Below are 12,741 nucleotides of genomic sequence, written 5' to 3' on the forward strand. Positions count from 1 at the left end.
CAGCTCAGGACCCTGGGTGTGCCAAGCCCATACTCACCAGATGTGAGCCCCTGGGGTTAATGCATTTGTCAATTTTAAACTTCAGTTGCCATTTAGCAGCTCATTTGCTCAACTTATATATGTCCAGTTCTAGGAGCATACTGTCTTTACTGTCGTTAACAACCCTTCGAATATATAGTTATGAACTATCTATTCTAGAGCGATTTAAGCAAAAAACCGAATAAACACTGACCTAAATGGATTCAATTATCCGTAGAAAACAATACCCCTATAATTCAGTGAGTTTATTCCGTTTTTTTGTTGAATTTCTCTCCCGAATAGCGGTGTAGCCTAACCTGACCTTTTTCGAATATCCCCATGATCCGGTATTTCGCTATTTGGAAGGGATTCAATAGAAAAACGGAATAAACACACTTAAAGCACTGAAAAGAGGAGCAACTGATTGCCTTTCTAACGCATGGTCACGCCCGCTTCTTACTATATCGAATCAAATTTTTCGATTGAGAGAGTAATTTAGGAAGTAGCATAAGAGTAATAAATTACTTCCTAAATGACGTAAATGTTCGTTCAGCTTACTTCAATCCAAAATAACAATGTAACGTTTTACGCTCACGCCTGCTACTTACTCTTTCGAATCTACGTTGGTGACTGTATTTAGTACGTAATTTATGTTGGTGACGTAATTTAGGAAGTGGCTTAATTTTAAGTAATTTTTCTACCAGTTGGTTTTACTTTAGACCGAAATTTAGTAGGTGCCGCCAAAGATGTTTTCACATGAAAAATAAAAACGGATATGTTTTCCCGAAATATTTTTTTCCTGGATATCTGATTCTTCCAATCCTAATTGGTTACGAGTAACGAATAGTTACCACTCAACAACAAGATGTCTTACTACTCAGTCTACTCTGTGCAAATTACATCACCTAGCTGGTTTTAGCTGGTAGCCAAATGAGTATGAAAAAAGAGCAAACCATTGTTTAGTTATATTCCGTAACCCCACATTTTATTTAATTAAATATTTAATTAAGTATGGGTCGATCTTCCAAGGACAAGCGTGATATTTATTATCGAATGGCGAAAGAAGAGGGCTGGAGAGCAAGAAGCGCTTTTAAGCTGTTACAAATCAGTGAAGAATTCGATATATTTTCTGGTATGTGTTGCAATTTGAGTTACAATTTTAGTATTGTAGTAGTTCCGTATTATATTGTTTGGAGTGTTCTCAAGGACCCAAACGGTTTTCTTTTTGTTTTTCATTTTTGTCATGTCAAGCTTCCCTGCCCACTGCATTTGTTCTGTCCACATCCACAGAGTATTTTTACGGTATTAGCATTAGTATACGATACAAGAAAACAAGCTTATGCAGCGTCAGCCAAAAAAAAAAAAAAAAAAAACACCCTCCCATTTCATCCCTCCATTCGTTCCAAATGTCTGTCTGTCCAAATGTGTGTGTGGCCTATCTGTTGCATTCTAGAATCAGATAATTTCCTTACCTCTGCTAATCAAATGTTTCTATCTTTCACAGAGAGAACGCCCACAGAATGTTCTAGTAGTTTGAATGCCCAGCTCTGAGAATTTCATGTCAGACTGTGTAATTAACCTAAGGGCTTTTCAGGTGGGTTAGCATATATGCATAAGCACTTATTGCCTTCACCACATCTGTCTCTTCATTCATCCATCCACATGTAACAACTTGCCTCCCACTGGATAGATTTTCATGAAATTTTATATTTGGTTCATAAATTTGTCAGGCAATCACAACTTCATTAAAATCAGACAAATAGAAATCTAGCAATTGTTGTTTATTTTTTCATACAGTTTGTATGGGAAAAAAAAAATTCATAGATTAAATGTAGTTTTAATGCAGTATTAGTAGATTTAGACAGTTTCTGCATGCTTCATGTGTATTTTTACGTAAGATTCCTATATAGAGGGAAAAGAGACTTAAAAAAAATAAAGTAATAAAAAAAGTAAAAGTAATGAATATTAAACATATGTAATTAAATTGAATGGTGAAGAAGTGGTAGCAAAGGTGAAGAAGCACACACTTCTTCACCTTTGCTGCTACCATTAACAAAAACATTTGTGAAAAAAGGCCTACGTACCCACGATTCGTGCTTGGAGAAACAGTGTTGCGTCACTGGGAAAAACAGAATTCATCATTATGTGGTTAGCAACATGGTCACGGGCCTGTAGGTCACATCTATTTAGGGCTCTGGTAGGGTATCCACACATTGCCAATCTGCCTTAACCTTAGTAATTTCAGTGCACCTCTCATCCTCAGAACTGGAGTGGATCTAGGTGCGTGTTAGTAGGGTTCACGCCATGCGGAGAAGATGGCTGCGTACATGTGCTGACCGGTAGTTGGTCAATTGGCCAGCACGCATCGGCTTGCGGAAGACTGAAGTCTAAATGTGAACCCTTGTGCCAGACAAGGTATTCAAGAAAGGAAGGGCATTGCCCGACTCCAGTTCAATGGTGAATTGAATGAAGGGTGACAGAGAGTTGAGGTGGCATAGGAGTCAGTCTCATGACTCTCAAAGAATGCATTGTCCATGTAGCAAGACCAAAAGGCTATGGGATCCGGAAAACCCACAAACGCTCAACTCTCCAGCTCCTTCATTGCGATGTTTGCTATGACTGAACTAACTGGTGAACCCATGGCTGTACTGTTTATTCACTGGTAAATGGACTCTCCAAACATAACAATGCCACCAGTCAGGCACAAAGGGTGGTGCAAATGTCGTCGATAGTTAGAGATCTGCTGCTCAAAGTCTAGTTGTTGTCTAGAAGCTCCTTTGCACATGTGATGGCTAGTTGGATTGGCATTGAAGTGAAGAGAGATACTACATCAAACGAGGCCATTACCTGGTCATCTGAAATGGATACACTGAACTTGGTCCAAGAATTCCCCACTGTTTGAAATGGTATTGGCAGTCCTGCCCACCAGGGGCGAGAGCAGACCAGAAACAAACTTGGATAGTTGGTATGTCGGGAAACCGCAACAGTAGATGATGGGTCTGAAGGGTACACTCTCCTTGTGCACCTTTAGTCTATATTCTTTTGGTCCCGTGCAATGTTGAATTCTGTTTTTCCCAATGATGTAATATTGTTTCTCCTAACAAAAACACATTGTTTTGCTTGGTGCTCACTAGCTCTTTTGGAATTCCTGTTGCTGTGGTAGCAACTTCATCATCCATCTTCACAAACTTTTCAAATTCACCAACAAAATCCATGTGTTCTTTCAAATTCTGCATTTATGAATGTTGCTATCACATTCTTCTGCTGAAGCATGTTTAGCATTAGTAGAGGATATATGATGCAAGAAAGCAATCTTTGGTTGATGCAGGAGCATCAGCCAAAAAAAAAAAAAAAAAAATTTCATTTCACCCATCTAGTCACTCCAAATATTTGTCTATTGAACTCCAAATGTATTTTTTTTTTTTTTTTTATGAGAACCCCAAACACGAGAGGTATTAGAACCTATAGTACTGTGCTTGGGTTGGAGGTTGAGAAGACGAAAGAAGATATTTGTTGACATTGGACTTGAACTTCTGTAGATTGTAATTTTCAGGAAATAGGTATGAAGGGAGGTTGTTCAAGAAAACGGCAGTTGAATGAATAAATGAGGAAGATGAAAAGTTGGTTCTGTGGGTTTGAAGTTGGACAGTAAATGGATGTTGGCTGGTGGCGGCACGTGTTCGGACTGTTTTGAAAGAGAGAGCGGGAATTATAGAAGCCAATTTGGAAGAACAGTGCCTATGGAAGTATCTGTAGAAGAGGCATGCAGCAGAAACAGTATGTCTATGAGAAAGCGAGTGGAGAGACTCTGTTAGAGATGAATCATTAATTAACCTAACTGCCCTCTTCTGAATGGAATCAAGAAGCCTGAGAGAGGTTTTGGGGGCACCACCCCAGATGTGGGAACAATATTCCATGGCAGGGCGGATTTGCGATTTATACAGAGTGAGCAGCTGTTTGGAAGAAAAGTAACGCCGAGAGCGAAAGAGAAAACCAAGTTTTTTAGATGCAGAGGAAGCAATATTTGTAATGTGCTTGTGCCAAGAGAGATTAGAAGTCAGGGTAATCCCCAAAAGAGATATATCATTTTGCCTAGAAATCGGAGTGTCACTAAAGATAAGCATAGGAGCAGAAGAATCCTTTTTGCGAGATATAAGACAAGACTGAGTTTTAGAAGGGTTGAAATCAACTAAGTTGTCTTTGCCCCACTGGAGAATTACCTGAAGATCGGCATTTAAGGAATTGGCAGCAGATTTTCGAGAACTTGAAGCTGATTGAGCAGGACAAGGTTTCTCAAAATGGAAAGTTGAATGCAATGTGCTATCATCGGCAAAACTATGGATAGGATTTCCAGTCAATGGAAGAAGGTCATTGATATACAAGAGGAAAAGAGTGGGGGAAAGAACTGAACCTTGGGGGACACCGGCATTAGTGGAGAGGTTAGAAGACAGAGAGCCATCTACCATCACCCTCAGTGAGCGATCAGAGAGAAAACTGGATAACCAATTACTAAAAACAGTTGGCAAACCATAAGATGGAAGCTTGTTTAGAAGACCTTTATGCCAAACACGATCAAAAGACTTTGAGATGTCAAGAGCAACTACTTGTGTTTCACCGAACTTTCCATTGAATTAGTCCATAAATGGGTAACATAAGCCAGAATATCACCAGTTGATGGACACTGATGGAATCCATACTGGTGATCGTTGATCAGACGGAAGGTTTCTAGGTAGTTTAAGAGTTGCTGGTTAATTGATTTCTCCATTACTTTAGAAAGAGTAGAAGTAATTGCAATGGGACGATAATTGGATGGGAAGGATATGTCACCCTTTTTAAGAACTGGCTGGATATGAGCAAATTTCCAAGCAAAAGGAAAAACACCTTTGGAATAAGAAAGTGAAAAAAGGCAGCAAAGAATAGGAGTAAGTTCGGGAGCACAGGTTTTGAGAACAAGTGGAGAAATACCATCAGGACCTGGAGCTTTCTTAGCATCAAGATTCATCAAAATCCTTCTGATATCCTTTTGACGGAAGACCACAGCAGGCATTGAATGGAGCGTGTTAGGAATGGTGGGAGGTGTTTTACCAAGATCATTAATACACGAGCTGGAAGAAAAATGGGATGCTAGCAGGTCAGCTTTATCCTTGGCTGAAGTGACAACAGAACCATCTGGTTTGGACAGAGGTGGGAGCAGAGATGGGCAAAAGTTGCGGCCAATAGCTTTGGCAAGAGACCAGAATGCTCGGCTACCATTAGGGCAAGAAGCAAGTTTTCTACTCTTAGCCTGTTCAAACTCTAGTTTGGACTGATTAATAACTGCTTTACAATTGTTGCGAGCTTTGGTGTAGGCAGAAAATGAAACTGAAGAATTAGAAACAAGCCAATTACGATATGCAACATTCTTCTCTTGGACAGCCTTAGCACATTTATTGGAAAACCAAGGTTTAGATAAAGGACGAGATTTTAAAGTGGAGTGTGGGATAAAGGATTCCATTCCTGCAAGAATAATTTCACTGACACAATCTGAGCAAACGTTGACATCAGAAGTTTTGAAACAGTAATCAGACCAAGGAAAAGAAGAAAAGAAGTCTCGCAGGTCATCCCATTTTGCATTCTTGTAATGCCAAACAATACGAGGTTGGGAATAGCCGTGAGATAAAGGTTCCATTGGAGAAGAGACAATCACCAAGTTGTGATCTGAAGTGCCTAAAGGACCTCTCACTTCGACCTTGTACTTAGAAGGGTTATTTGTGAGAAAAAGATCAAGCGTATTGGCTGTATGATTAGGATTGTCCGGTATTCTTGTAGGTAAATGAACAATCTGTGCTAGGTCATTAGTAATTGCAAAAGCCTCAACATCTCGACCTGCTTGGTCGAGATGTTGAGGTCGAGATGCTTGGTCGGTGTGACTAGAAAATGGAAGCCAGCTGGAGTTGTGAACGATAAAATCACCAAGGAAAATTACCTCACTGTTAGGAAAGTTGGACTGGAGAAAGTCAAGTTGCAAAGAGAGGAAGTCAAAGAGCTCCAAGTGATTAGTGGAGTTGGGAGAATGGTAGAGACAACAGATGAATTTGACACAATGAGGTAGAGAGATTTTAAGCCAGAGAAGATCAAAGAGAGGAGATTCCAAATTGCCAAGTCTCTGACAGGGAATATCAGAACGAACATATGCACAAGTACCACCTTTGGGGCGAAAGGAATCATATAGCAAATAATTTGGACATCTGAGATGAGAAGTAGTTGAATCAACTGATAACTGAGATTCAGTCAGAAAAAGTACATGGGGTTTGGAAGACTGCAAGTTGAAATGGACATCGTGGAGATTGGAATTGAGACCACGTATATTTGTGAAATGAATTAGGAAGTCCTTGGGAGGTTTAGATCTTTTCGCAGATAAGCTTGCTCTATTATTATCCTTCAACTTATTAAGTTGAAGGATATCCTTCAACTTATTAAGTTGTTGACCTCCATGACAACAGATGCAGGTTTTTTCCAACTATCAACTATCTGCTGGCTAAAGGAAAATTTCTACACATCTATTCTACAATTGTCTTTCCTCAATTTGAATTTATCCCCTCTGAGCAGGAGGAGGAATCCTATCAGCATTGAGCTTACTGAAAGCATTCAAGGCTTTATACACCTCAATTAGATCACCCTACAGGTGCCTAGTCTCCAGATGCTGCAAATTGCAGAAGTTCAGCCATTCTTGGTAACAGCAACCCTTTGTTCCACTCACCAGTCTCATTGCCATTCTCTGTACTTGTTCCAGCAGCTGACCACATCCAGTGGTTAAAATATTCACAGCTCACCACTGGATGTGGTGAGCTGTGAATATTTTAACAATGGGCTCGCAGTTTTTCCGACTTTCTACCGAGTAATTTGATCGGTCACGAAAGTGACGTCATCCGCAGTTTCCACCAGAGGTGCTTCCCATGCTTGCACTTCTAGTAGTGCAATTAGTGCATGTGAGGCATTTTTCGTGACTGCCGGTATGATGATATCTCAAGTCAGGAGCGGATTTGTGGGGGGGCTTGTTACCCCCTTAACTATGCGTATCAGTGAATGTGTATAAGGTCTATCTAAAAAAAAAAAAAAGACTGGTCGTCATGCCTCCCCTTATGATGATACCTGGATACGATAGAATCTGGAGTTCTTTTTTAGAATTTAAATAGTATGACGTCACAATTATACTTTCTGAAGTTACTACTGCAGTAATTATGATTACAACAATACAAGTATTTGTCATATGAGTGCGAGAATACAAGTGAATATCATATGACTGTAACAATACAAATATTTGTCAACGATTTATTTTTTTCGTCTCGCATTTTTGTTACATTCCATTGTTAGGTGCCCCTAACAGCTGCGTATGTCGCTTCAACTACAAGATCGGTACATATCTTGTCTGGAAGACAAGATATTCATTGTATCTTGTCTTCCAGAAATTATGAAAATTTGCGAATGTTCAATAAAATATTTACAGTACAAACTCTTTTATTTTGTAATCAATATATACAAATCAAAATACCTAAAAGAAATGCGGAGGTTGTTTCACATAAACTATCTACAGTGTATGCTCGGCATATACACAACTTTTTTATTTGTATTTTTTTTTTTAACAACTAGGGAAATATAATGGATACATTTTTTTTTCATGATAAAATTCTAATATTGCGAATAAAAAAAATAACATGAAATATTTTCCATATCACAAATAACAAAAAACTATAACAAAGCATTCCACAATATATATTACATGAAAAAAAATTATTACACAAATATTCAAGAAAAAATTTATTCTAAAAATTGCCACATACAATTTACTTTATTAATATTTGTTGTAGATCTGCTTTGCTCAATAGCTGAGTGATGATTTGATGTAACAATCTGGATCAAACTGAAGCAGTGGTTTCCCATTTAGATGTATGGTCTTCATAATCTGCAACTTGTTTAATTGTCAACATTATTCATTCATTCACTCAATATTATTCATTACGCTGAAAGCTCGCTCAGCTTCATCACTGCTAATCGCAGTGGTTTCAAAGATATTTCTGGCTTTCTTAATTGAAAAGAGAATTTCACTTGATTTTAAAGATAAAATGTCTTTGACAAAACCTCTAAAATCATTAATTTTTATTTCATATTTTATCAGAAAACTTTAAAATTCCTTTAAAGTTTTCTGATAAAAATTTTTTATGATAAAAGTTTTCTGATTTAAAGTTTTCTGATGAAAACCGAAAAGTTTCTTATTCGGTTTTCACTGTCTGGCCACTGACATGAAAGTTCTTTCATATTCCACAATTCCAGGTAGCATATGTTTAAAATTTCTTTCAATTCCTTATCATCAATTGAATCATTATTTTCATTATTTAATTTAAAATTGCTCTGTTGCATTAATAACTTATCCTTTGAGGATAAAACAATGTATTTAATAACTTGTGAAGAGGTAATTTTTTAAATGTGTTCTTACTTTCGATTTTGATTCCTTCAAATTCTTTTCACTTCGACATTCTCTCAATTTTAGCATCATAATTTTCTTCGGAATTTTTCAAATTAGCAATAGCATTGATAGTTTGAATAATTAATTTATGTGCTTTTACCATAGTGATTCTGTAAAGCTTCTGAAAGGTAAGGGAGCTCCTGCAGGACACAGGGTAGTAAGATATCTTACTATTCTGTGCTGCAGGATGTCGATCATTAGTGCCAAATCGTTAAGAAATTCCACATTGAAAGGTCAATTTAATAATCCTGAATTCAAAATGTTTGCCCAAAGCGGGATAATTCCTTCAACCCGCAATTACTGCCCGCAAGCAAAGAGCTGCTCATCGTGGCCTGAACACACGACCGATCTTTATAGTTTCCACATCAGGTTCTTTAGCAATCATCCTTAATTCGTACAGGGTTTTTGGAGATTTGTGATATAATTCATACAGTTGTTTTTTTTTTTAATTATTGCCTGCATGCCATTATATTTTAGAACATTTCCTTCACAGTGAAAGCCTCGACGAAGTTTCGAAATCTGCCAATTTCTTCTTTGCAAAGTTCGTGTAATATTTTAGTTGCCTCAACCCCCTCTACATTGCTACTGTCAGTCTGTCACTAGTTCTTTGAATATTGTGTACAATGTTGGAACTGGTGCCTCCTTAGCCAGGTGGGAAGGAGCAGCAGTGCATAGCACACGCTTCTTGATTAGACCGGGGTTCGAGCCTGTCACCATCAAATACAGAGAATGCGGAAAGGTCAGGGAATGACCACCGCACATATTCCTAGAGCAATATGGCCTTAGTTGCTAATGCTCCTAAAAACCCAACAACAACTACAATGTCGGAATCACATGGATATTCAGCTACTGTGACCATATAAACATAGACAAGAGAAATTTACTGGAAGGCATGGATCACTCTCACTTCTCCGAAAAACATAGCCTGTTTGTCGGAGTAAAGAGGAACCACAATACAGGTTGACCAGAGGCTATAATCCATGTCGGGAATCTGCTTAATCCTCTGAGTGGCTATAGAAAGCATATTAACTTCTCGGTATACCACTGCAGGTTTTAGGGACACCACTAACATTGTGAAACGTAATCACTTTCACCCTTAATTTGCGCTTTCTTATTACCTAAAGGCCAAAGGTGAGAGTGATGCATATGCAGTTGTCCCTCCTAATTCATCCGTTTCATGGAAATTTTCTTCGTTCAACGGAAACTGTTTTAAATGTAATTACCAAGGGGAATCAAAAAAAAATTCACTATAAAGAAGTTTGTTAAACAGAGGTCCGACTCTAATTAAATCAAAAATGAAGCAATTTTAAAATGCATAACCGATTGAATGCTGGGGATGGTGTCCTGCTTGTTGCACCGTAGTTTCAGCTCTGGATACTCAATAATTGCATTCAGGATTTCATTTGTAAAATAAATGATCTTCTGAACAATGGGCTCGCAAATTTTCAAAAAAAATAACAATGGACTCTCGCGAGCTCACTATAGCTCACCACTGTCTACATCCTTTCTAAAATGAGGCCTCCAGACCTGTATGCAGTACTTGAGGTGTGGTTTGACCATTGCCTTATACAGTGAGATAATCATCCCTTTGCTAATGCTAGTAACAAACTTATTATTTGAATAACTGAAGTAACAGAATTCAATTTCCATTCTCAAAACACTTGTATACTGAATAACTCAGAGTTATTCAAATTAAAATAACAGTTGAACAACTGAGGTATTCAATGTACGATCTCTGCTCCATTTACATGGCATATGCATTCTTAAAACGCACAATGTAAAAAAAAAAAAAAAAAAAATGCATAAATTAAGAGCTGAATTCCTATAAGAAATAATGGAGAAAGCAGTGGGTTGTGTGAAAGGGCTAGGCCAATGCACAAAGATAAACTTCCAAATGACAGCAGGATTGCATCCCACATAGTCCATGTTGGAGGATTGAAATGCTGGATCTGTCAATTCGTGTAAGCCCAGAGATGGATGTTCTAAGGGATTCGTATCCGGCAGCCAAGGCAGCACCTGGAAGTCACTTTGTGTTTGGCGAACCACTCCTGAACAATGCTGGCAATGTGGGATGGCACATTATCCTGCTGAAACAGACCTGTTCCATCCAGGAAGACAGTTGCCATGAAGGAGTGTACCTGATTAGCCACAATGGATAGGTAGTTTCTGGTATTTAGAGTGCGGTCAAGGGGTATAATAACTCCCAGATTCCTAGGAAAATATCTTCCCGTATCAAAACACTGCCACTACCTGCCTGTTTCTGTTGGACTAGGACAATTGAGTGACTCTCCATAGTTTGTACTCGTACCCACTATATACTATCCACACAGCATAGCAGGAAATGTGATTTATCACATTTCCTACTATGCTGAAAAGGCAACTTTTTCCAGTCATCAGTGGTCCAATGATATCATTCAGCTGAAAATTTTAGGTGTTGTTGGCAATAGGTGACAAACATGGATACCTTGATTCAGAACCTACTACATGGGCCCCATATGGAGGAGGGTTTGTTAGATTGTGGTCTTAGAAACATCATTGGTCATTCCCTAGTTAAAGTCCATGCTCGGCTGTTCCAGTTTTCCACCTATCAGCTTACATATGGCAGCACAGCCTATGTTCACCTTGACCATCGATGAGGCATAGGAACTGGCCACTGGTCCAGTGATTGTGCTCTGTCCACCCTCCATCCATCCATCCATCCACTCACTCTTAGAGCACCTTAACTACAGCACTCCATGGCAGTGTATGCCTGTCAAACATATCTTCCACAAAGTTGCATGCCATATGCTTAGTTGCTAAGTATATTAAAATAAGGACCAAGGTGTCCTAAACTAAAAAGCAACATATACTTGTATTATTTTGTGATTTGAAGGGGGAGAAGAAATAGCATCTTTTCTAATGTCATTTAAGCCTCATTCCCTCTTCCCTTTTTTATATCTAAGTCGTTATAATGGCTTAATTTAAAACTTCATTTCAATAACTGATTATTATAAGTTTTATGAATAATACAAGTATTATATAATAACAATAATAATAAGATTCTTTATTAACATAAATTTTATACACCAGTGATTCCTTACACAGAAAGCCAGAGGAATCTTACAATTTGTTGTTTATACAAGCGATTTTGTTTTATAAAAAAAAAAAAAAAAAAAAAAAAATAGTAATAATAATAACTAAATAATAATTAATAGATCAAAGCAAAGATGATAATCAAAATGTAAAAATGAAGTAGTAATTACAGCGAAAAAGGACTACAAGTTGAGCAGAACATGAAATGAAATCGGCTAACTAAGATCGGCACTTACATAAATGTCCTTTACAAACAGCAAGATAGGACAAGATGCCATCGCGATATGCCTTGTCTGTAGTCCACAGGTCAATGTTGAACGAGTTGAGAGTGTCAAGAGTCACATTTGGGAAGTGTCTCTTGAAATTCTGTAACCACTGGAGACTTGAGCACAGGGAGGGGGGTACTACGGAGATGTCTGCCTGGCAGACGCCAACCAACCGTGTTCCAGATGTTGATGTGATACTGCTTAGCTGAGCACAGATGAAGGAATGACTTTATTTTTAGCACATGGGCTCTATGGACTATGGGCATATATTGCAGGTTGCAGCAGAGAGTAGATTTAGATGTTGTAGATCTGGTGCGGCCACAAGTTGGGAAACTAACCACGGGAAACTAATCTATAACACACAGTCTTTTTACCGAGAATGCAGCAAGAAACTGCAGTAGTGGCAAAGCAGTTTGTCGGGTAAGTTTCCCTTAATTTTCTGTGGTTCTCGTGTTGGCTTTCTTTCGAAATTTCCAGCTTCCACCTCGTAAATAACTTTTTCAGGTCCCAAATTTGACAAAAGTAACCATCAGTATGTATTCTAACACCATTATTAACATGGCAAATAACAAAATATCACTTAAATTTACCTTTAAAACCATTAAAAATCATTAAACTCATTGGTGTCGAGTAGAATTGATGTTCCCATCGCTGCCAAAAGTCCAGAATGGTAGCAATGTAGGAAGAGTTAAGTAAAAAAAAAAATTTGTTCATCCATGTGTTGCATTTCTTAATGGGTTCAATGGGCAGACTATCCAAAGTAGGAGTCACGTGACTGGCATTTAAGTGTGTGTGTGTGTGTGTGTGTGTGTGTGTGTGTCAGGAAAGTGCTTCTGAGAGCAAGTGATGTATCAATATCACCAGGATGCAAAAAATGCTTGC

General features: G+C 38.2%; 1 protein-coding gene across 4 annotated transcripts in view; it reads left to right on the plus strand.

Moving 5' to 3' along the window:
• Window positions 1–749: 749 nt before the first annotated feature.
• The window catches only part of Trm7-32 (tRNA methyltransferase 7-32), a 204,503-nt gene continuing 192,511 nt past the window's right edge, over window positions 750–12,741 (plus strand). For all 4 annotated transcript variants that reach the window (XM_090385277.1, XM_090385281.1, XM_090385278.1 and 1 more), the window contains exon 1: window positions 750–1,150. In XM_090385277.1, coding sequence (XP_090241403.1) covers window positions 1,030–1,150 — 121 coding nt within the window. In that variant the 5' untranslated portion in view covers window positions 750–1,029. The remainder of the gene's footprint in view (window positions 1,151–12,741) is intronic.

The sequence above is a fragment of the Mastigoproctus giganteus genome, chromosome 11, assembly GCF_048544385.1.
Source record: "Mastigoproctus giganteus isolate SK-2022 chromosome 11, ASM4854438v1, whole genome shotgun sequence".
NCBI classification, from domain to species: Eukaryota; Metazoa; Arthropoda; class Arachnida; order Uropygi; family Thelyphonidae; genus Mastigoproctus; species Mastigoproctus giganteus.